The sequence below is a fragment of the Oryctolagus cuniculus genome, chromosome 14 (assembly GCF_964237555.1).
Source record: "Oryctolagus cuniculus chromosome 14, mOryCun1.1, whole genome shotgun sequence".
Taxonomy (NCBI): Eukaryota; Metazoa; Chordata; class Mammalia; order Lagomorpha; family Leporidae; genus Oryctolagus; species Oryctolagus cuniculus.
Genome location: NC_091445.1, coordinates 3083167 through 3107215, shown reverse-complemented (window position 1 = coordinate 3107215; position 24049 = coordinate 3083167). Strand labels below are relative to the sequence as shown.

Below are 24049 nucleotides of genomic sequence, written 5' to 3'. Positions count from 1 at the left end.
GGAGTGGGGGGCGCGGGCCGGGATCTGCGTTCGCTCAGTGTCAAGTGATCTTCAGATTCTGAGACTCTGTGAAACCGTCTCCATTGCGTTGTTTTCTCCTGAATATATAGCTTTGTTCTTTCATCATTCATGTGGTCAGTTTACATGAAATTTTTTTTTTTTTTTTTTTTTGACAGGCAGAGTGGACAGTGAGAGAGAGAGAGACAGAGAGAAAGGTCTTCCTTTGCCGTTGGTTCACCCTCCAATGGCCGCCGCGGCCGGCGCGCTGTGGCCGGCGCACCGCGTTGATCCGATGGCAGGAGCCAGGAGCCAGGTGCTTCTCCTGGTCTCCCATGGGGTGCAGGGCCCAAGCACCTGGGCCATCCTCCACTGCACTCCCTGGCACAGCAGAGAGCTGGCCTGGAAGAGGGGCAACCGGGACAGAATCCGGCGCCCTGACCGGGACTAGAACCCGGTGTGCCGGCGCCGCAAGGTGGAGGATTAGCCTAGTGAGCCGCGGCGCCGGCCTACATGAAATCTTAAGGGAGAATGCTTTCAAGTAAGAAGTAGTGGGGATTAACATTAAGTTTTCTTCCCAGAGTACTCACTGTGCTATAACTGTCATAGAAATAAATTTAGTCAAAGATTTTTTAAGATTTACTTATGTATTTAAAAGGCAGAGTGACAGAGACAGTTTTTCCACCTGCTGGCTGACGCCCCAAATGCCACAACCTTCAGAGTGGGCCAGGCTGCAACCAGAAGCCGGGGATTCCACCAGGGTCTCCCGCGTGGGTGGTACCAGGGTCTCCCGCGTGGGTGGCGGGAACTCAAGCACATGAGGCGTCATCCCCTGCCTCCCAGGGGTGTGAGCAGGGCGCTGGATCAGAAGCAGAGCAACTGGGACTTGAACTGGCACTGCAACGTGGAATACAGGCGTCTGACCTTAAGTTTTGGTGTGTGTGTGGGTTTTTTTTAAAGATTTATTTATTTATGTGAAAGAATTACACAGAGAGAGAGAGAAGTCTTCCATCCACTGGTTCACACCCAATTGGCTATAACAGCTGGAGCTGCGGTGATCGGAAGCCAGGAACCAGGAGTTTGCTCCAGGTCTCCCACGCGGGTGCAGGGGCCCAAGATTTGGGCCATCCTCCACTGCCTTCCCAGGCCACAGCAGAGAGCTGGATCGGAAGTGGAGCAGCCGGGACTCGAATGGGTGCCCATATGGGATGCCGGCACTGCAGGCTACAGCTTTACCAGCTACACCACAGCACATCCCCAAGTTTTTGTTAAAAAAAAATTATTTGTTTGACAGGCAGAGTTACAGAGAGGCAGAGGCAAAGAGATAGAGGTCTCTCTTCCACTGGTTCACTCCCCAGATGGCCGCAACGGCCGGAGCTGGGCCAATCCGAAGCAGGTGCCAGGCGTTCCCTCTCAGTCTCCCAAGCAGGTGCAGGGGCCCGAGTACTTGGGCATCTTCCGCTGCTTTCCCAGGCCACAGCAGGGAGCTGGATCGGAAGTGGAGCAGCCGGTGTCAAACCGGCTGCCACATGGGCTGCTGGCACTGCAGACGGCTTTACCCACTACGCACAGTGCCAGCCCCAGACCTTAAGTTTTTAAAGACCGTTTTTCTTTGTAGGACACTGATACATAAATACTGTACAAATAGAAGCCATTCTGTTAAAGAAATGAATACTGTGCATTTTTTGTTTACATAAATTAGTAAAATAGCCAACAGATTTATCAAAGAAAACTCGAATCAGCACTACCCTGCCTAGTGATTTCTGTATAGCGCGACTGGAGAAGCACATTGTAAAGCTTTCGACCATGATTGGCGTTGTGGCACAGTGGGTTAAACCGCAGTCCAGCCTGCAATGCCAGCATCCCATATGAGCACCGGTTTGAGTTTCGGCTGTTCCACTCTGACCTGGTTTCCTGCTAATACACCTGGGAAAGCAGCAGACGATGATCCAAGTACTTGGGCCCCTGCCACCCACTTGGAAGACCTAGATGGAGTCCCAGGCTCCCGGCTTCAGCCTGGCCCAGCCTTGACCATTGAGGCCATTTGGGGAGTGAACCAGTCCAGTGGATGGACGATCTCTTGCTGTCTGGCTGGCCCTCTGTGTAACTCTGTTTCAGTATAAATACGTCTTAAACAAAACAGAAACTGTACGTACCAAAAATAAGTGGTCAGGGAGAGAAATCGCCTTTGTGACAGGGTAGACCCCTGCAGACTCCCACTGGGAGCCCAGTGGGTCCCCTGTCCTGTAAGGAGCCTTCTGTCTTTCAGACGAAAGGACGCATCTGTGGTGCGAGAGTATTTCTAGGTACGGGGAGGATGTGTTTTTGAAAGCACAAAGAATAGCAACGTGTGACTTCTGTTTTCACCCACAGCCGGAGACAGGCCGCAGGGCGCTCCCCAGCCGTTTTCCTATTTGCTGCTGGGTTTACCGACACCCGTTGGGGTTGCCCTGATGAGTGTGAGTTCTCAGGAGCCCCTGGCTCTTGTCGGGGTCTAACAACGTGAAACCCGACATGCCGGACCCCTCGTTCCGCGGCACTGTGACCAGTCTTCCGCTACCGTGGTGTCGGATGTCCCCCAGGGTACAAACGTGTCCTGGTGTTGGGCCCTGCTGAATGCAGTCAAGGCCATTTCTTGCCACAGAGAAACGTGTGTGAGTGTCTGCTGTCACCGTGACTGTCCGTGCTGTCACATCTCACTGTGTCACAGATACGCTTGGAAAGTTCACATCGCCTGCTCACCCCGCCTTCCCACGCTGAAGTCCGCTTGCTTCTGCACGGGTCCTTAGCGTGTCGGGCGGATCCGTGTGGTCTGTGGGCCTGGGTGCCTGCTGGTGGGAAGTGACTGTCGCCGGGGCAGGGCTGGCAGGCAGGCGGCCGGCGCCAGCACTTCCTCCCCAGCCTCAGTGCGGACGGTGTGAGAGGCCCCGCAGTGGACGCCTGCCGCGTTATTTCTCGGGGTGACGCTTTGGAGGGGGCGGCGCTGACGGGGAACAGGTCACGGCAGTGCTGCGCTGCCAGTGCTCCGGGCAGAGGGCGAGGATCTTGCTCCTGTGTCGGGCATCGTTTTCCTTAGGACGTGTGTGCTTTGCGCCTCTGGCCCATTAGGGCGCTTCCTGGTAGCACAGTTGTAAACGATACTTCGTTTGCAGGTGTGGTATCAATGAAATGGGTTTTAATCCCGATGTTATGAAAGCTTACCGACTTCCAGTAATCTAACAAAACTAAGTAATTGTTCATGTGCAGGATTTCAGACTGTAAAATATGATTGGCAAGCAGAGTGCTCACCTCCGGAGTGGCCTAGTGAGACGGGCTGGGCCTGCGTACAACCATCGCCCTGCTCCGGGCCGCACTGGAGCAGGGTGTGGGTTTGTGGTCAGTGCAGGGTCCACAGAAGGTTCCGAGGCAGCCACGGGAGAAGCTGGTGGCTTTTGGGTCTTTACGTGGATAGGCAAGGGCGATCGGGTGACAACGCTGTAAAATCCCTACCGGAGCAGACATTCGGTGACTGACGCATCTGAGAATGAGGCTGTAAAAATGCATCAAATTGTTGGCTTCTCTTTTTACCATTAAATTTCCACTTGAACGACTTGTAAGAGTATGATTTAGTGAACTGACAGTGTTGCGTAGCCGTCACCACGGATTTTCCGAAGCTTTGCTCATCCCGGACAGACGCTCCTTGCCCATTTGGAAACAGCTGTCCTCTCCCCCCGCAGCCCCTGTTCTGCTCTGTGGCTCTCGGAATTCCTCCGTAAACGGAGTCAGAGTTCATCTCTGTCTGGCTTCTGTCACCTAGTACAGTGTTTCAGCTTCCCCCGGACTGTGGCGCGTGTCAGCGTCTCATTCCTTTTTGAGCCTGAGTAATACTCCACTGTGTGATATTCCGCGTCTGTGCAGCCGTCCGTCTGGCGGTGGCCACTGGTGTGTCTGCTGCGTTGGGCTGCTGTGGCCATCTGTGCCTGTGTGTGGGCGTCCCTGTTTTCCCTTCCCTTGCGTGTCAGGGCCATTGCTGGACTGGGTGGACGACCCTGGGTCTGACTTCGGGCAGCTGTGGGAGGGGCGACCTGAATCGGGCAGCCCTGGGCCAAGGTGCCAGCTCCCCGGGAAGCTGCAGCCTCAGGTTCGTGCTTTGTGCTTGCGGCCAGCGCGTGGGCACTGGTCCTGGGAGTCTTCCTGCTGCTCACTCCGGCCGTGCGTGCCGAGCACCTGCTACGTCCCGGGTGCCGTCTGGAAGAGCCCTGGCTCACTGTGCAGTGTGGGGGCGGGGGTTACCCTGCTACGTTGTGATATGTCGGTGCCTGGACAGTGGGGGAGCAGGGCACAGAGGACAGGAACTCGCACGGAGGGCGAGGCCTGCCTGAGGCTTCAGGGAAGGAGGAACGAAGGGGTTGCAGAGTCGGCCGTGTGCAAAGGAAGGGCCGTGTGCAAAGGAAGGGCCGTGTGCAAAGGAAGGGCGTGTAGGAGGTCAGACCAGGGTGGGCAGGAGGCAGGCACGAAAGTTGGCCAGTTGGCACCTAGCAACCTGCACGGTGATGGGAAGAGTATGGTGGCTGGTTTTCCTTTTCACATGGTATCGGGTCGTTGAGTTTCTCTCTTCTCCCTCCCCTCCTTTTTTTAGACAAGGGCTTGCTGATGATACAAGTGGCTCCTACGTGCCGTCGTTACATAAACACTCGACCGCGCAGAGCAAGCACAAGTCCCCGGGACACGGCATTTCCATTCCAGACCTCAGCACCCCCACCCTCCTGTGTCGTGTGTACATGTGTGTGCATGTATGTGTGTGGGTCCCAGATCTCATCACCCTCCTACGTCGAGTATGTGTGTGTGTGTATCCCAGGACCTCAGAACCCTCACCCTCCTGTGTTGTGTGCATGTGTGTGTCCCAGACCCCACCACTCTCCTGTATGTGTCATGTGTGTGTGTGTCCCAGACCCCACCACTCTCCTCTATGTGTCATGTGTGTGTGTCCCAGACCCCACCACTCTCCTCTATGTGTCATGTGTGTGTGTGTCCTAGACCCCACCACTCTCCTGTATGTGTCATGTGTGTGTGTCCCAGACCCCACCACTCTCCTGTATGTGTCATGTGTGCGTGTATCCCAGACCCCACCACTCTCCTGTATGTGTCATGTGTGTGTGTCCCAGACCCCACCACTCTCCTGTATGTGTCGTGTGTGTGTGTGTGTCCCAGACCCTACCACTCTCCTGTATGTGTCATGTGTGTGTGTGTGGCGTTCATATACAGATATATACAAATCTGCCTATTCAGTGGCACTACTTAGTATTGAGGGAGGGGGTGACCCAAATGGCATGATGAGAAGTCTCGTTCTACAATTTTTTGCTCAAGTTATTGGAGGAGAGATGCCCCTTGGTGCACGCGGGTTATTTCTCTTCGGCCCTGCGGACCACGCCGCGCTGTGGTGTGCTGATGCGAGGGTTTCCATGTGTAGTCTTGGCTTCTCTGTCCTGGGTGCGCGGCGCTCGCTGGCACGCAGTCACTCAGCCGCACAGCACCGCTTGCTGCCCGTCGTGGTGGGAATGGCCTGCGTGGACTCGCCTTCCTGAAGGCCCGAGTTACGGGAAGGAGCGTCCGCGTCACCCAGCGGCTGTCGGAGCGCCTACAAACTCCATCCAGCAGCGCGCTCTGCAGTGGCTGCCCGGTGACTGTGGAAGGACTGAACCTTAGAGGCCGCCTTAGGACAAGGACCCGCGACGCAGAGCTCCGCTCGCCCGCCCAGCAGCCGCCGTGCAGGGCCGCTGTCTGAGCCCAGCGCAAGCCCAGGGGAGCGCCGAGGCGAGGATGGTGGAACACCGCAACCACTGCACCTCCCAGCCGAGGCAGACGGGAAGGAAGCGCGGTGTGGAGACGCCTGAGCTGAGAGGCAGCCAGGCAAGGCCCCCGCTCCGACGCCGGCTTTTGGTCCAGCGAACCATCCCGTGAGCACCTTCAGGGCCACGAGGCTGGGCAGTGGCAGGGGACGCTGGAGGACGGTGTGGCCTCTTAGCAGCGTATGGTCCAGTGAGTGGAGGGCACGTGGTAGCCAGGAGCTGCAGCCGGTCGGAGTGCCCGGGGTCCTGCCTCTGCCTCCTGTCACTCCCCGCCAGTGCAGCAGGGAGGCAGCTGGCTACGGCCCAAGTGCTTGGGTCCCTGCTGCCCACGGGGGAGGTCCGGGTTTCAGCCTGGCCCAGCCCTGCCTGTTGTAGACATCTGGGCAGTGAACCAGCAGATGGAAGGCCTCTCTCCAGGGCTCTCTGTAACAAGTAAACTTTTCTTTTTAAAGAGCTGCAGATAGCAGTGCCCTTGTGAAGGGGAGGAGCCGTGGGAGCTGGCCACGCTCATGGAGGAGGGGTGTTGGAACTGAGAGGGACAGGAGTCGATCCCCCTGGAAGATTCCGGTGCTGGAGGCCAGCGAGCCGCAGGGCCCCTGCAGGCGGCATGGACGAGTTCCAGATCGGATGTCTCGTGTCCTGGGCAGCTCTCGCCCTCCCAGAGGTCGTGGAAGGCACTGACCTCCTTGAAGAAGAGTAGAAACATGGTTGATTGACATGGAGACAAAAAACTGGGAAAAATTGTGCCAAGGCCAGATGCCAGTGGGGCCTGTGCTGGGCCTCCGGTGACGCCAGCGTCCCAGACGTGTCCCAGCTGCTCCACTCCCATCGAGCGCTGACAGCCTGGGCAAGCAGCAGAGGACGGCCCAGGTGCCTGGGCCCCTGCGCTCGCAAGGGAGCCCTGGAAGAAGCTCCTGGCTCCTGGCTTCAGCCTGGCCCAGCCCTGGCTCTGCTGGCCACTGGGCAGTGAACCAGCAGATGGAAGGCCTCTCTCCCTGCCTCTCTGTACCTCTGCCCTTCAAATGAGTAAATAAATCTTTAAAAGCAAAAACCAGCGACATCAGAAACAACAAAGACTGCCAGCAGACTCTTCCTGGATGTGGCAGCCCAGGTGGGCTACGGGACATTTCTTCCTGGATGTGGTCGTCCAGGTGGGCTACGGGACATTTCTTCCTGGATGTGGCAGTCCAGGTGGGCTACGGGGCATTTCTTGCTGGATTGTGGCAGTCCAGGTGGGCTACGGGGCATTTCTTGCTGGATTGTGGCAGTCCAGGTGGGCTACGGGACATTTCTTCCTGGATTGTAGTAGTCCAGGTGGGCTACGGGACATTTCTTGCTGGATTGTGGCCGTCCAGGTGGGCTACGGGGCATTTCTTGCTGGATTGTGGCAGTCCAGGTGGGCTACGGGACATTTCTTGCTGGATTGTGGCCGTCCAGGTGGGCTACGGGGCATTTCTTGCTGGATTGTGGCCGTCCAGGTGGGCTGCGGGCAGCTGGCAGTGATGAACAGCAGAGTAACACAGGCAGGCGAGGTCATGCACCTGCCTTGGCATTGCTCTACCTTTCTCTTCCCCACCGCGGTTGGGTGTCTGGCACACCTTCAGGGTTTGGTGTTCGTGCAGTAATGAAACAGTTGGTTCTCTACTTACAAGCCTCCTGCCTTCAAGATTTGTTTTAATTTATAATCTGGTGGGACCACTGTTGTGGGGTAGCGGGATAACACAAAGATCCAAGAGAGCTGGAATGGAAGTGGAGGAGCCAGGACCTGAACGAGCGCCCATATGGGATGCCAGCCTGCTAGCAGTGGCTTCACCTGCTGCACCACAGTGCTGGCCCCCAATTCCATTCCATTTTGCATTTGCAGAAGTGGCGTGGGATCCCTGTGGGGTGGGAGCCTCCTGATGTCACGGCTGTGAGCTGGCTGTGGCCATAGCAGGCATCTTACGTAGAGCACTTGTCCTCACCGCCCATCCTGGTCCAAGGGGAGTCAGTCACGCCAGCAAATTCGGCCTTTCTGGAAACAGTGGACGCTCAGCCCACGCGGCTCTAGGTCTCGGACCACGGTTGGGCAGGCCCGGGCCTGGGCAGGACGCCCTTGCGGGCCGCACGTCTGCACAGCCAGATCACAGCCGCGCTGGGGCGTCGAGGCGAGGCAGAACTGACAGCCGTGTCGCGGAGCGGTGTGCCCGGCTGTGGGCCGCCCACTGTGCAGGTCTCCCAGATGGCTGGGGTGCTGACTCCGGGCCTCCGGTTTGTGGGGGCCGCCCTGCACCCGCAGGGGCTGACAGCTCTGCCAGGGTTCTCGACCCTCCCCTGACTGCAGCACACGCCGTCTGTCTCGGGCATGGTGGCTACTGCACGGGTGGAGCCTGGGTGCCCAGCGTGAGGGTGGAGCTCAGGCCGTCTGTGTGTCCGCAGTGGTGTCCTGGGGGCGGCCGTGGGTGCTGGGAATGGGGTCCTGGCTGTGGGGCAGGCGGGTGACAGAGCTGCTGACTCAGCTGCGGGCTGCTTGGATCTCTGTAGGGGTGAGGCAGGCAGGAACGTTCTAGAAAACCCTCCGTGGCCCAGAGACGTGGCTGTCCTGTGAGTGACAGGGTGGGTCCCCGCCACGGCCTCGTCCCCCAGCCGTCCCCACGTGGTGGGTTGTGCCTGCCTTTGGGCACCGGATTCATAGCTTCCTCCTCTGCGTTTCGTTTATTTGCAGCCTTCTGTTTACCTGCTGGGACGACAGCTGCTGTTAGAGCGCCCGCCCTTGGCTGCTGCTGGTCGCACGTGGCTGTAGTGCCTGGCCTCTCCCTCCTTTCTCACGCCCCGGAAGCACTCATGGACTCCCCTGCGCTCCTTCTGGGCCCTGCCCCGTTGCCGCCCACGCTGGGGATGTCCGGGTTGCTGGGGTCTCTGTCCTGAGCATCAGCTGCAGTTTCTCTGGGTAAGTCCCTCCTCCCGAGCGCCCCTGCGGCTCAGGTTTCTCAGGCCCCACTAGGCCTGCAGATGCCGTCTAGCGCCTGACGTTTCTGGTCAACTGGCGAGGGGTTTTCGTGTGTGGGTCAGCTGCTGTCACTCCGCAGGGAGGGGCTGGCCACACACACACACACACACACACACACACGGCTTGGTCAAGGGCCAGGGAGAGGCCGGGATCCCGGGGGCCTCCTGAAGGAAGACGCCCGTAGTCTCCCGAGTGCTCAGCACCCGGAGCTCGGGATCTGGGCTCCGGAGTCCGAGCCTTCCTGGTGCCTTGCAGTGGGCGAGGGCAGCAGGTGGGGTCTCCTGCTTGTCTCACTTGCTCCCCTTCCCACCCGTCCCCACCCCCACATTGCAGGGTGCAGGCCGGGCACCAGCCACGCCTTGGGTCTTAGGGGCGCTGCCCTCCTGTTGCCCTGTTCCATGGGAGGGCTTTACAAGGATGCCAGAAAACCATGTTGGTTGGGTGGTCTGAAATTCCTATTTTATATATTTGAAAGGCAGAGTTCCACAAAGATCTTCCACCCACTGGTGAACTCCCCAAATGGCCACAGTGGCCAGGGCTGGGCCGATCCCATCTGAAGCCAGGAGCTTCTTCTGGGTCTCCCGCTGGGATGCAGAGGACCAAGCCCTTGGGCCACCTTCTGCTTTCCCAGGCACATCGGCAGGGAGCTGGGTCGGGGGAGCTGGACTGCCAGATGCCAGTGCCATGGGCATGAGCTTCACCACAGCGCCGATCCTAAACGGAGTTTCAAACCACCCGGTCCACTCCTCACTGTGCCTCATCTTTCTGGAACTGCTGGATTTTTTCTTCATTTTTCAGTCGCACCCCGTTCCTTCTACAAAGACCAAGCAGGAAGGTAAAGGCTTATTTAAAATGCGCCCTATCGAGTAACACCAAGTTCGTGCGTGTGACCGAATCGGGAGTCCCCAGGGCCTCTAACGAACGAACCATTTTGCTTCACTTAGGTGAGAGGCAGCTCCCCTACTGCGGCCTCCCAGGCAGCCCGTGCACCTGCACACAGGCACTCCGTTGTGGACTGCGGGGGCCAATGCCTGCCTCCCTCCCCTGGTCGTCCCGCCCACCAGGAAAGATTCATTTCAAAGAGGATTACAGAAAGGGGGTGGGATGGTGGGGGAAGAGTCCACCTGCTGGCTCACTCCCTGAATAGCCTCGTCCGTAGGGGTGGGCCAGGCTGAAGCCAGGAGCCAGGAGCTCATCCGGGTCAGGTGGAGGCTCAGGGACTGCACCATCCTCCCTGCTTTCCCAGGGTCACTGGAAGGAGCTTTATTGGAAGGGGAGCCCCCTATGGATGGCAGCAGTGTAACCCACTGTGCCACGACCCCCCGTGTCTTAAGAAAAAGTCTGCACGTGTTGATTTTTCAGAACGCTTCAGCAGTATGTAGTCGCGGAGGCTTTTGCTTCTAAGGCTCTCTGTGCGTCATTCTGGCTTCTTGTCTAAAGGAGTAATAGGCCGTATTCAGGATGTGCCACGAAGACTTGAGTGCACTTCAAATGTGTCTGGGTCTCCAACGTGTTCATGGAAGTTCCAGCATGAAAAAACTACGCGTGGGGGCCAGGGCCTGCAGTGTGGGCATGCCATATGGTCACTGGTTCAAGTCCCGGCTGCTCCACTTCCAGTCCCGCTCCCTGCCAGTGCACCTGGGAACGCAGTGGAAGATGGCCCAACCCACGTGGGAGACCTGGAAGAAGCTCCTGGCTTTGGATCGGCCCAGCTCCAGCTGTTGTGGCCATTTGGTTGGTGAACTAGTGGATGGAAGATCTGTCTCTCCCTCTGTAACTACCTCTCAAATAAAACTCTTTAACTTGTATTTTCTGCCGAGCGTGCCCCAGTTCCTTTAGGTACCAGCGGGAGGCGACGCCCTTACTCCACTCCCTGGACAGGCGGTCACCCAGGAAACCGCATCTTAGGGCCCACAGCGCTGGGAGCCAGGGCCTCTCCGCAGGACCACCGCCGTGGGCCCCCTCCCTGACGCACGGCACATGCTGTGGTGCCGAGTCCCACGGAGCAGCTGTCTAGAAGCAGCCCATCGAGGGACTTGATTAAACAAAAGCGTTTCCGTGCGGTGTAACTCACACTGTACCTGCAGCCGCCCCCACCCACCCCCGCTGTCCAGAAAGCACCGGGACGAGCCCACCAGAACTGCGGCCACCGAGCCACCTGTGTTAATTCAAATAAATATCTTTATTGAAGAAAAGGAAGATTGTTAAGCACCAAAACTGTATGTTGGTAGGCGGCGTGCCCGTGCGCTCGGTGTACAGGAACTAACGCGGAAGTCGAGTGTAACACACAACTACAGAGCGGTACAGTCGCACAGTGCTGCGGCGCCGCGCTGGGGGCCGAAGGCAACAGTCCGCGCTCACCGGGGTGCGCCGCATTGCTCCAGTGCCCGCTGTTTTCCTTTGCACTTCTCAGTACTTCAGTGAGAGCCGAGCGCTACTGGAGATGCGCGCGGCCGGCGGCCCCGCAGCCCCCACTCACCCGCACGGCTCGAGTGCCGTCCGTTTCCACGGAAGACGCCCCGCAGCCTCCCTCTCGCGCCTGCTGCTTGTCACGGTTTTACCAGGGCGAAGCTGGAGACGCGGGGGGACCGCAAGTCCCAGCGGACGGCGGCATGTCCCCCCTCACCCCCTCCCGGGTCACAGGGAAGACCGACCGTGGGAGGGGGAGGGGCTCCCTCTCCGTGGAGTCCGCCAGGACCACCACGCGGGAGGAGGGCGCGGGTCCCGCACGCCGGTCCCTCTGCTTTGGGAGGGCGCGAGGACATTCGCACAATACTGGGCGGAGCCTCAGCTATTTCCTGTCCGTGCACCTGCCGGGGCAAGCGTGGGGAGGTGTGGAACTGTCAGTTCTACAGACCCCAGGTCGTACAGTTACCGCGGGCAGCACAGAACATTCTAGAGAAAACACCTGTGCCGCAGGGGGCAAAAGCCTCGTGTTCTCTCTCTCCCCGAATCCCGACTCGCTCCTGCCTTGAAATAATTTGGTTACCTGATCGTGTAGGCCGCAGTAACTGATCGTGTAGGGTGCACGATTAGGTTAGAACGCCACCGCGCCAGGCCGCGCCGGGTGAGCGCAGCAGGAGGGGCCGCGCCGGCGCCCCGTGTCACCGGCCCGGCTTCCTCTGCCCGGCCGCGCGTGGGAAACGATGTTTAGACATTCGGTGCGAGAGCTGGGTAGAACTCCAGGCGCCTGCTGGGTGCCCGGGACACCTGGAAATGCTCTCTGGCCACTTGGCGCAGTGCCCCAACCCCAGGCGCCTGACAGCGGACCCCGGACCGCGGCGTGTGGTGGAGGAACAGCCGGGCGCGCGCAGTGCACGTGGCTACGGCCCGAGGGCGCTGTACAGCTGACCGCGCAGTGCGGCAAAGGGCCACGCCTCTTGCTGACAGACACTGCTGCCCTGGTCCGCTCTGCAGGCAGGAAGTGGCCGTGCGGGAAGCCCCTGCGGGGGGAGGCAGAGCCGCGCCCGGGGTCCCCCAGCGCAGGCTGCTCGTCCTCCAGCAGGACCCCCGGGGTGATTGGTCTGTGCCGCCCCCGCCCTGCGAGCCTGTGAAGTGACGGCGGGGGCAGAGCCCGCACTGCGCCAGGACGCCAGGACGCCAGGCGGGCTCTCCGCCGGCACAGAGCAGTGTCTGGGACGCTGAGCGGGCCGACCTCGAAACCGCTCCAAGTCATCTACCTGCTTCCTTGCACACTGTCCACTGCGAGCGGACTGGCAAGTCTGCGCGTGAGCAGGCAGCGACGTGGACAGGAACCACTGGCGCAGGGCAGCGTGCCCGTCCTACAGGCAGCTCTGCCCTGGGCACTGCCCCGCGGCTGGCAGCCCCTGTGCTTTGGGACCTGCAGTGACCGCGGTCCTGTGGGGGCAGAACTGACTGGGGAGGGGGCGGGGCCGCTGCAGGAGGGCGGGCTGGGCTCTGCTCTCGCCCACTGAACAGACCAGACCAGGAAGCCCGGGGATTCTGCACTGTATACTTGGGTAGTTTCCTCCAGGTGAAATCAGAGTGAGAAAACAGCTCAGGCCAGCCCCGCGGTCCCGCGCACGGCCACGCCCGCCCCCGGGCCTGGACAGCTTCGAGCCTGGGCGACAGTGACGGCGGCTCCTTCTGCAATCCGTCCACAGCCTCTGGCACAGTGAAATGCTGGCCCGAGGCTGGTCTGCCTGTGTGCACGGAGCAGGACACCCAAGCGCGGACTGGTGCCTGCTCCACCACGAGGCGCGGCCCCACTGAACCCGACCGCAGCGAGTCAGGCGTGACGTCACCAAGCGACAGTTCAGAGACAGAGGACAGACGCTTCAGAGCGCGACGGTATTGCTTCTCCGACAAGATGCACGTCAGATCCAAGTGCTATAAAGAGCTATGAAAAGGAAGTTTCTAGACTTCAAAAGCTTACAAAGTGGAGACTGTGGCCCTCGAGGAGCACCCACGCGTGGGGGTCCGCTGCAGCTTCACGGGCGTCCCCGTCCGCTCTCCGGGGAGGGCTGCTGCGGCCCGTGCTGAGTGGCTCTGAGCCGAGGGGGCAGCAGCCAAGTGTGGCCGGGACCCCCAGTGGTCCCAATCCTGCTGACCACCCAGTGCGCTCCCGGCGCCGGGTGGGGGGCGGGGGGGAAGGCGCGGAACGTCCAGGCCTTCCTCTGCTGTGCGAGACGCGCCGGCGTGGGTCCTGTCTCAGCCCAGGACAGCGCTCTCTGGAGCTAAGGGAGGCCGAGCCGGGAGCACAAACTCGTTTTCCCGAAGATTCAGAACACACCTTCGCCTGCGGGTGTCTTCCTTTTCTGGGAAAGTCACCTGTTTACAAGGAAAACAGAAGACAAGGTTAGAAGAAGACAGCGTGTCTAACTCGCACCCGCTCACCCTCCAACACCCGGAGGAGCACGGCTGTCTTCCCATTCACAACACGGCACACAGGGTGTTCTTAGGGAATGTGTGTGTGTTCACACGACGGCAGACATGAACACAGAGTGACCTAGAAACTGGTTTTGATGTTAGAGATGTCTCATACTTGAGCATTTCACGTCAGAACTCTACACGAAGAGTAAATTTCGTCTGAGCCAGTTGTCCTGTAAGCTGCCAGCCACGTAAGAACGACTACTTACACCTTCGAAACGTAGCAGACAGGTGCAGGAGCCCGCGGCCCACACGCCCTGCGTCACGCTGATGCCTGCCCGAGCCTCCTGCTAGCGCTCACCCTAGGAGGCAGCAGGTGACGGCCCACAGGGAGGCCGCCTGGGGGCTTCTGGTCAGAGCCGAAGCATCAGCATCCGCCACACCGACCTGGAGGGCCGGCGCTCAGCCTCGGGGGCAGGAGTGTGTCCCTGCAGCGAGCTCATTGGATAAAATCAGACTGCAACTGCAGAGCTCAAATCTCAGTCTAATTGAAAACTGAAATATCAAATTGTTTCATTAAAGTTGTACTGTTTCACTTTAGCCATTCGACAGTTACCATCTGAGATGAGATGAACTATGAAGAAGTGTACAACACACCCGAGATGCTGGGGACACAGCACACAAAAGCAAACGACAGAATTTTTTTTATTCTGATTATATTTGGCTGTATCACGACAAATAAAACGTGACCAGGGCCAGGCTGCGGCTAAGCAGCAAACCAAGGAGCTCCGAGCAGCAACAGACAACATGACAGGAAGCGACGGCCATCACACATGTTCCTGGGAGACTGGCCCGAGGCTCTGGTGTTCAGGTCCCACGCAGGGGCACTGCTAATGCCCACACAGCACGCCGCAGCCCCGGTTCCCACGCAGGGGCACTGCTAACACCCCCCCACACACACACGCAGCATGCCGAGGCCCGGGTTCCCACACAGGAGCACTGCTAACGCCCACACAGCACGCCGAGGCCCCGGTTCCTACGCAGGTGCAGCCAACGCCCCACCAGCATACTCGGGCCTCTCCGCACAGCAGGACACAGCGGCACACTGGTGCTGTGGAAGGGGCTGCCGCAGGCCAAGACGGCAGTGCCGCCAGGCCACGGTGCTCCTGCTCCACGCAGATGCTGGGGCCGCCAGTGTGGGGAGACGATGCAGGAGCGTCTTCCTAAGGACACACGCTCAGACAAGGAAGCTGCTTCCAGTGACTGTGATGACAGCACAGTCCCTTTCCCCACGGCATCAGGACCCAGAGCTGGCCATGGCCCGCCTGTGTGCACACTGCATCCGCTCAAGGCCAGGAGGCCGCGTGTGCCGTGAGCTCCCAGGCTGTCGGCGTGGACACTGGCCAGGCTGCCCGTGCCAGCCAGCGACAGTGCCACACGCAGCCTCAGCACCGCTGCAGGGCACCTGACTGGCACCGGCTCCCTCCCACTCTTCTCAGCGAAGTGCCACCTGTGTGACCCGCGGGCTCCAGGCAGGCAGGACCTCGCGGCGGCCCACGTGTGCCTGCACACGTGGCAGTGATGGGCCTCGGCAGCGGTGGAGGAAAGCACGCCATGTAAGGGTTTCCTACGCCTTTGTGGGCACGCACCTCTGCGTGATGGGCCCATTGCCGCTGGAGAAGCCCTCCGCCCAGGTACGGGCCGGCAAGGCTGCAGTAGTCCTTACGAAGTGTGTGCCTGCTGCCCAAGTGTCCAGAAACAATCACAGGGGCTGGCGCTGTCAGAGCATCCCGCACGGGCGCCGGTTCAGGTCCCGGCTGCGCCACTTCTGACCCAGCTCTCTGCTGTGGCCGGGGAAGCAGTAGAAGATGGCCCAAGGCCCTGGGCCCCTGCACCCATGTGGGAGACCCGGAAGACACTCCCGGCTCCGGCCTGGCCCAGCCATTGCCCTCGCAGCCCTGTGGGGGAGTGAACGGTGGTGGAGATCTCTCTCTCCCACCTCGTGTGTGGCTCTGCCTTGACTTATCTGAGAAAGAAACCTAACAAGAGGGTTAGGGGTTTGGGAGAGGGACCAGAAGTGTGCCGTGTGAGAGCAGCAGGCCCCAGGCTCCCCAACCCCCCGGAGCCCGCCTGCCTGCACACAGCCCCGCGCACCTGTCAGTTCTCCCAGTCGGCGCCGGGCAGGGCCTCCTCCTCGTCCTCCGACTCGGGGGACGCCTCTTTGATCCTCCTCAGGGCCTCGTGGATGCTGCGCGTCAGGGGGTCGGTGTCGGGCAGCAGCGTGAAGGGCTCCCGCAGCACGCCCCCCTGCACCTTCTTCAGCTTCACCCCTTTCCGGATCTGCGCCAGGATGTTGTTGCCGTCGTCCTCGTCGGGGAATGGCGCCGGGGGCCGCTGCTCCACCTTCCGCAGGTGGAAGCTGCCGCGCTTCAGGGAGGCCAGCACCTCGTCCATGGGCGAGCTCACTGGGCAGAGACCAACAGCGACTGTGAGGGCGGGGCGAGGCGGGGCGGCCTGGCGGGGGCGGGGAGGGCGCGCGCTCGCTGGCTCTCAGCCTGGGCGCGATGGCGGCTATGCTGGGTGCTCCCACTGAGGTTTCTTACTCTCACTGAGCCCACTGGTTCATGACGCTGGCTGTGCTTTCAGCACCCAGTTGTTGTAAACAGGAACTCAGATTATTATCAGAACTGCCTCAAAATAAACAGGATGCGGGCTGGCGCCGTGGCACACTTGGTTAATCCTCCGCCTGTGGCACCAGCATCCAATATGGGTGCCGGGTTCTAATCCCAGCTGCCCCTCTTCCAGGCCAGCTCTCTGCTGTGGCCCGGGAGTGCGGTGGAGGATGGCCCAAGTGCTTGGGCCCTGCACCCCAGGGGAGACCAGGAGAAGCACCTGGCTCCTGCCTTCGGATCAGCGCAGTGCGCCAGCCACAGCGGCCATTGGAGGGTGAACCAACGGCAAAGGAAGACCTTTCTCTCTGTCTCTCTCTCTTTCACTGTCTGTAACTCTACCTGTCAAATAAATTTAAAAATAAACAAACAGGATACGCGGATTGCTTTGTGGGCTGAGCCTCCCTAATCCCGAAGTCTAAACTCTGACACTTTGTTGAGAGCTCACATGACGCCAGCGAATGAGAAGTTCCACATATAGAGGAGCCCAAAGAGCTCAAAGGCAAAAACTGCTTCAAAAAACCCAATGAAAATGTGCCGATCTAAAGCGTCCTCTCCCAAAGGCAAACATAAAATCAGCCAGCAGGGAAACGCACAGCCCACCTCACTTCACCAGGGAAGTGCAGGGACAGAGAACCCTCCCGGTCGGCGGCCACTGTGGAGAACGAGAGACATCCCTAAAAAGGACAAGTACTGTTTCATCCAGGAACCCCACTCCTGGCTGCATCCACGGGACACGGAATCCGTCTGCCCCGTGTGCACTGCAGCACCACTCCCGACACCGACTGGCGGCAACCCCAGTGCACGGTGGTACAAACACACCACGGAAAAAACACACCTTTTTTGGCCATGAAAAAGGATCACAACTTGTGGATGCGACTGGAGCTGACGATGTTAACAGAAATACCAAACCCCAGGAGGAAGGGTTTTGGGTGTTTTCATTTGTGTCTGTGGGCTCCCAGGCTAAGCTCTACAGAGGAACGAACCCCAGCACACTGGGAACCTGACCCACGGCGGCCTTGGGTCTGTGGGCGGGGGTGTGGGTGCTGTACTCAGACCCGCGGCTCCGCGCCAACTCCCCTCACTGGTACACGCAGATAATCCCAGGCTGAAAGGCCCCGGGGTCTGGACGAGCGATGCTCCAGCAGCCAGACCCTCAGCCCAGGCAGGTTCTGAGCTCCCGGGAGGCCAGGGTCACACCCAGGCCGTCTCTCAGGCCGGGACTGGCCCTTAGCGCCCGCTAGCCCATCACTGCCTCTTTCTAGGGGCACACACAGGACGCTGTGGCAGCCCTGACCAGAGGCCGCCTGTTCTGTGCGAGTACTGCTGCTGCCCGAACACCCCCGGGCCTCACCTCTGCGCCGGGGCGAGCCCTCGGCCGTCTTGCGGAGCTTCCTGCGGGCGCTCAGCAGCTGGCTGCTGTCCAGGAGGCGCGCGGAGGGCGCGCTGGTGGGCCCCGGGCCCCGCTCGCCGGGCTGCTCCCTCGCGGGCGGCCCTTCCTCCGGAGGCCCCGGGTTGCTGTCTCTGGCCAGGGGCAGAGGCGGCGGGGGCGGGGGTGGGGGCGGGGTGGGAGGGAGAGGGGGTGGGAGCGGATCTAGGGCGCTGGGAGGTGGCTGGGGGCCTCCGTCCAGCAGTGGGAGGGAGAGGGCGGGAGGCGGTTCCGAGGTCGAGGTCTCTGTGCTGAGAGGTAATGAGGTGGCTTCAAGTGGTGCTGGGGGCGTGTCCGGGAGGCTGCGGGGCTGCGCATGCGCCCCAGCCTGCTCCTCTGCAGTCCCCACCGGGCCCGGGATGCCCGTGTCCTCGCGGAGCCCCGCGCTGGGCGTGCCCCTCCTGCGGGCGTGAGCCAGCCGCAGCCTGGTGGACTTCAGCGTGACTTGCCCAGGGTACTTCTGAAACACAGGGATGGCGGCTGAGTGACAGGAGGGCGCCGTGTGAACAAACCTGCGCATTTCCTGTCTCACCCACAGCAGCGTTCTGGCCCCTGTGCGGTTTTCAGAGAGGACAGACTGGACACCAATGCCTCGCCTTCCCAACCAGCCATCACCAACTCCATACACTCTGCTCACCAAGTCCCTCACTAAGGTCTTGTCTCCACTCTGTTAACTGTTCACAACAACCACGTGGACTTCAAAGATCTAGAACAGATAAAACTGCCAACATCTCATGTAAGATACAAGACATAAGGGGCTGGTGTTGTGAGGCAGAGGTTAAACCGCTGCCTGAAACCCCTGTGTCCCCCATGGCATCGGTTCAAGTCCTGGCTGCTCCACTTCCGCCCCAGCTCCCTGCGGGTGCACCTGGTAAAGTAGGTGGGCGCTCACTTGGGGAGTGAATCCGGTCACGGAAGACCTGTCTCCTTCCCTTGCTCTGCTACTCTGCCTTTCAAATAAATCAGTCATTTTTAAAAAGTTAAACACACATATGCTGGTGTTGTGCAGACAGCTAAGAGTCTACTATTAGACTAACTTACTTTCTAATGGCTACAGATTAAAGACAAATAAAACCATCAATGGCAAAGAGTTCCTGCTAACATTTCTATTTTATAATATAGTGAGGAAAAGGGGATTCAGTTTTTTCAAGTACTGAAATGCAGTGATCACGGCTGCCATCTTTTAGCACTTACCATGATGGACGCCACCTGTGCTACAGACCCACGCACAGACGCCAGGACACTTCTGAGGCAACCACAGTGAACCCCGTCCAAGCCCCGCCCCTTTTGAGGATTTAATTCGGCACCACCCTACCTATGAGAAGAGGAGCCCAGGTCTTGGGGGGGCAGCACCCTCCCTTCCTCCTCAAGAGGCTGCCCCACTCAGGGCCGGGTGTGCACCGCCCCTTGAACTTCACACGGCTCACATGCACGCCTCTCCTACAAGCCCACACGCATGGTGGGCGTGGAAGGTGAGTTAGCTGCGTCTAAGAACTGCGGGAGGAGCCCAGGCTCCAGAGGCCACAACCCTTTCCCTGTCCCGGGACCCTGGAGGCGTGGCCACGGCGTCTGTGCTCATTTACATAAGGGTAACAGTGCCTGTGAGCACTCTCCACACCTGCAGAGGCCGGCGGCCGGGGCTGCCCGGCTGGCGACGTCCCCACGACTTGGGCCATCGGCTGCTCCTTCCCAGGACGAGCACGACCTGCGGAGGAGCCAGGCCAGAGCGCAGGCCCCTCCCGGGACGCACGCCTCGTCTCAGTGCAGACACAGTGCTGCTCCCTACAGTGCGTTCAGACGGTGGAGAAGAAAGCCTCCGACGCCCGGCACGCGCTCCTCACCTGCTTGAAGCTGCGCAGCCTGTCCAGCGTCCTCTGCCTCTCCTGGCTGACCCAGGCACTTTTTCTTTCTTCTTCATCATGTAATTTCTCCCTTTTCTGTAAAAATTAACAACAATTCCTTTAGGAAGTCCTCCATTTGTCTTTGTCATTGATACGAAGAAAGGCTGAGGGCTCCTGCTATATAAGATGGGCGAATCGAAGGAGATGCACTGACCAAAGCTTCCTGCGGGCAAGCACTGTGTGTGTAAAGAAGCGGGTCTGGTTTTCTCTTTGGAGCTTGCCGTAATTCACGCTCACGGTTTCAGGCAACAGCAGGGGCAGCGAGGGGAAGGATGTGAAGCACGTCCGATCTTAACTTTTCCCAGACTGCAAGCTGTTTAACAGCTGTAGGGCTACATGGTAAATCTCATCTGGCAGAATAAACTTTGGTAAAATAGATGGTGTCAAGACTTCATACGACAGGCAAATTGGTTTACTGCTTTCCAGCCTTTTTTTTTTTAGGATTTGAGTTATTTGAGAGAGAAGAGTTAGAGACAGAGGGGGAAGAGAGAGGTCTCCCATCTCCGATTCACTCCCTACACAGTCACAACAGACTGGACCGATCAGAAGCCAGGAGCTTCTTACGGGTCTCCCATGGCGATGCAGGGGCCCAAGGACCATCCTCCACTGCTATCCACGGCACATTAGCAGGGAGCTGGATCAGAAGTGGAGAATCGGGACTCAAACCAGCACCCATATGGAATCCTGGCATGATAGGCCAGGTCTTTAACCCGCTGTATCACAGTGCCAGCCCTAGAGAGAAATCTTCCATCTGCTGGTTCACTCCCCAAATGGCCACAATGATTGGGGCTGTGCCAGGCTGAAGCCAGGAACCTGGAGCCTCTTCTGGGTCTCCCACATGGATGCAGGGGCCCAAGTACTTGTACCATCCTCTGCTACTTTCCCAGGCACATTGGCAGGGAGCTAGATGGAAAGAGGAGCGGCCGGGACTCAAACCAGCACCAATATGGGATGCCGGTGCTGCAGGCAGAGGCCTATGCTACAGCACCGTCCCCCGGCTTTGTTTTTAAAAACTAGAAATGCCTCCTGCAAAACCAGACAAATTCACATGGAAATTAACCTCTCTCCCATTCTTTTCCCAATATGCTTTTCAAATTCAAGCTTCCGTCATTCTCTTCTCCCACCTCACTCCCGTTTCCAATAAGGTATTTGCTGGACAGTATTTACGGTCTACAGAGGTCACTGCTCTATTGGCCTTGGGTGATTATATGAACACCACTGTCCTCTGGTTCTTGAAAAATGTGAGGGGGAGGAAAGGTTTACCTGAAAGATGACAGGAAGTTGAAAAATAAAGATACATGGTAAGGTTCATCTCTGAGAAAACTGCCGTACCGTAACTTAGTGCTTATGACAGGACACAGCACTCGAGTACCTGTGACAGGATCCACGCCAGCTCGAGTACCAGGACACAGCACTCTACCACCTGTGACAGGATCCACACCACTCAGAGTCTGACACAAATAAGCAGAGCCCAAAGCAAGAGAGGCTATGGCTGGGCAGAGCTCCCAGGGCCATGATTCTGGCCCTGTGCAGGTGGGCAGGGAACCACCCACTACAGTGTGGAATGCAGGCAGTCTTAGCTCCTCTCCCTGCCTCCTCCTCTCTTCCTGCAAACCAACCAGGAAGAAGGGAAATGTTATCTTCACACGGAACAACAACCTCAAGCCACACAGCATTTTGAGTACCTGACAAATGCAATCAATTTTTGACTAATACAAATGATCTGAAAACTCATCTTCAGGACTGGTGGTGTGGTGTAGCCGGTAAAGCTGCTGCCTGCAGTCCCGGCTGCTCCTCTTCTGATCCAGCTCTCTGCTTGGCCTGGGAGAGCAGAAGATGGCCCAAGTGCTTGGGCCCTGCACCCACATGGGAGACCCAGAAGAAGCTCCTAGCTCTGGATCAGCTCAGCTCTGGCCGCTGCGGCTAATGGGGAGTGAACCAGAGGATAGAAGAAGACCTCTCTCTCTGTCTCTACCTCATCTGTAACTCTTTCAAATAAACAAAATCTTTTTAAAAAAAACTCCGTAATTCTCAAAATATTAAAAAAAAAACACACAATTTCCTCAGGGATCAAAAGCAGAGTGAGGGACAAGGCACAGGAGAAGCTGGAACCCCTTCAACAGAAGACAGGAGAAGCAAGCAGGTTCTCTCACGTGACTGTCCCCTCTCGGCGGCAGCGAAGGGCAGGCTGCCGAGGGGGTGGCCATCTCCCATTGTCACAGACCCACGAACCACCTGGGCTTTGCGGACAGCACGGGGGGCAGGCGGAAGAGCCCTCTGAGGAACGGGCAGCACGGGCCCGGTTTCTCTCTGCCCCATCCCAACACTGAGAAAGGCAAAGGTGCAGGCAGAACCTCCAGGGGCACGGATGGGGCAGCCATGGCAGGAGTGCCTGTCCAGGCTGTCCTTGGTGAGGGAGCATGCCCCATGCAGGCCAGTGCTGCCAACACACCACTCAGCACGTGGCTACCTAGACCGCTCCAAGGAGAGCCCAAACACAGCGAGGGAGGCCACACACACTGGCAGTAAGCGCTTCACGGGAAGAAAAACTGAAGCCCAAGAACCCTGAGAATCATGAACACGAGGCGAAGAACGAGAAAGCCGGCGAGGGGTCTGTACGGTAGAGCAGGCTGACCGCTCTCACGGTGGTGGTTCAAGCCCCCCGCTCCGCTCCAGTCCTGCTTCCTGCTGGTGTTCCTGGGACGCCAGCGGAACGTGGCCCAGGCTCACGTGTCACTGCCATCTGGGCATGAACAAGCAGATGCAGGTGGAAGATCTCTGTCTGCGTCACTCTGCCTTTCCAATGAACAAATTTGGTTTTTCTTCTTTTTTTTTAAAGAAAAGCTAATTTTTTCATTCTGAAGACCGTATACTGAGAGGTGGGGGAAAGGAGTTAGGGAGAAGCCCATATTTCTTCACCACTCATAGCACAAGTCTGTACGGCTGAAGGAACCTTTAAAGCCACAACACCAGCTTCTTGTCACCTAGCAAGCTTCTGAAACCGGAGAGCTCTTCCAGCCTCACGTGAGTCCAATGAAAAGTAACCACTTATGGTGTGCGTCTCTGTGAGTTCTGTGTGCATCCTCTAGGGATCACGGATCTTCTTATAAACACAGGAAGAGCTTAAAGAATGGCTGAGAACTGTTTTGCAAGGCACTAATTAAAACGTCTCATATTAGAAGGATCTTAAAAACAGCAGGGAAAGGTATGTTATAACATCTGGTGTGTGATCAGAATTCATACAGACATCAAGACACTAATTTATTCAGGAAAAAAATCTTGTTTATGTACAAGGAATTAAAAGCAAGAAAATGTTTTAAGATCAAGAGGTAGGGCCGGCACCGCGGCTCACTAGGCTAATCCTCCGCCTTGCGGCGCCGGCACACCAGGTTCTAGTCCCGGTCAGGGTGCCAGATTCTGTCCCGGTTGCCCCTCTTCCAGGCCAGCTCTCTGCCGTGGCCCGGGAGTGCAGTGGAGGATGGCCCAAGTGCTTGGGCCCTGCACCCCATGGGAGACCAGGAGAAGCACCTGGCTCCTGCCATCGGATCAGCGCGGTGCACCGGCCGCGGCGGCCATTGGAGGGTGAACCAACAGCAAAGGAAGACCTTTCTCTGTCTCTCTCACTGTCCACTCTGCCTGTCCAAAAAAAAAAAAAAAAAAAAGATCAAGAGGTAGAAAAAGTCGTATAGCATGGTAAAATCTCATCGACGACAGTGAAACGCCAAGGAAAAGGCTACTCCAACACAGAAAGTCCCCTCTCATCACTACCAGTCCACGCAGGTACTCAGTTCGACTCCAGGGTGGGCCCCAAAGCGTGTTCAGCAGAGGGGGATGGTGGCCGTCACATACTGAGGGAGACCTCTGACCCGCTTTCTCAGCAGACCAGAGCCAGGCACCCTCAGCAATACCCCCAGGTGCTACAGAATCTCAGCGGTCTCCCGAACCAGGGAGAAGAACAGCTGAGCTCTGCGGCAAGAGCAGACACAAAGCTGCCATGTGCACTCTCAGTAACCTCGGCCCCAAGGATCCAGCGTCATGGCACAGCGGCTGAAGTCACTGCCTGCTACACGGGCATCCCACATGGATGCCGGTTCGAGTCCCAGCTGCTCCACTTCCAATCTGGAAAAGCTGCAGACAGTATACATAGAGCCTGGTCTCACTGTAATCTGAAGATGCCAGGCAGAGGTGGGAGGTGAGCAGTTCCGGCTCCTAGTCATGAACTGTGTGTGTGTGTGTGTGTGCGTGTGTGTGTGTGTGGCTCCATGAACTGTGTGTGTGTGTGTGGCTCCATGAACTGTGTGTGTGTGTGTGTGTGTGTGGCTCCTAGCCATGAACTATGTGTGTTGGGAGGTAGTGGTGCAGGGGGGGTTTATAATCTGAAAGTGTTTTCGAGGACAACTCCAAAA

At 58.4% G+C, this 24049-nt stretch overlaps 1 protein-coding gene and 1 long non-coding RNA gene across 3 annotated transcripts in view; one reads left to right on the top strand and one right to left on the bottom strand.

Annotated features, from left to right (window-relative positions):
* The first annotated feature begins 513 nt into the window (after positions 1-513).
* LOC127492866 (uncharacterized) lies at positions 514-11009 on the top strand. Its single transcript, XR_011381840.1, has 2 exons — positions 514-6976; positions 8530-11009. It is a non-coding gene; the product is annotated as an uncharacterized lncRNA (long non-coding RNA).
* The window catches only part of JMY (junction mediating and regulatory protein, p53 cofactor), a 75323-nt gene continuing 62251 nt past the window's right edge, over positions 10978-24049 (bottom strand). For both annotated transcript variants that reach the window (XM_070056325.1, XM_070056324.1), the window contains 4 exons: positions 19584-19679; positions 17668-18202; positions 15799-16109; positions 10978-13605 (listed from right to left, as the gene is read on the bottom strand). In XM_070056325.1, the coding sequence (XP_069912426.1) occupies positions 15802-16109; positions 17668-18202; positions 19584-19679 (939 nt within the window). In that variant the 3' untranslated portion in view covers positions 10978-13605; positions 15799-15801. The remainder of the gene's footprint in view (positions 13606-15798; positions 16110-17667; positions 18203-19583; positions 19680-24049) is intronic.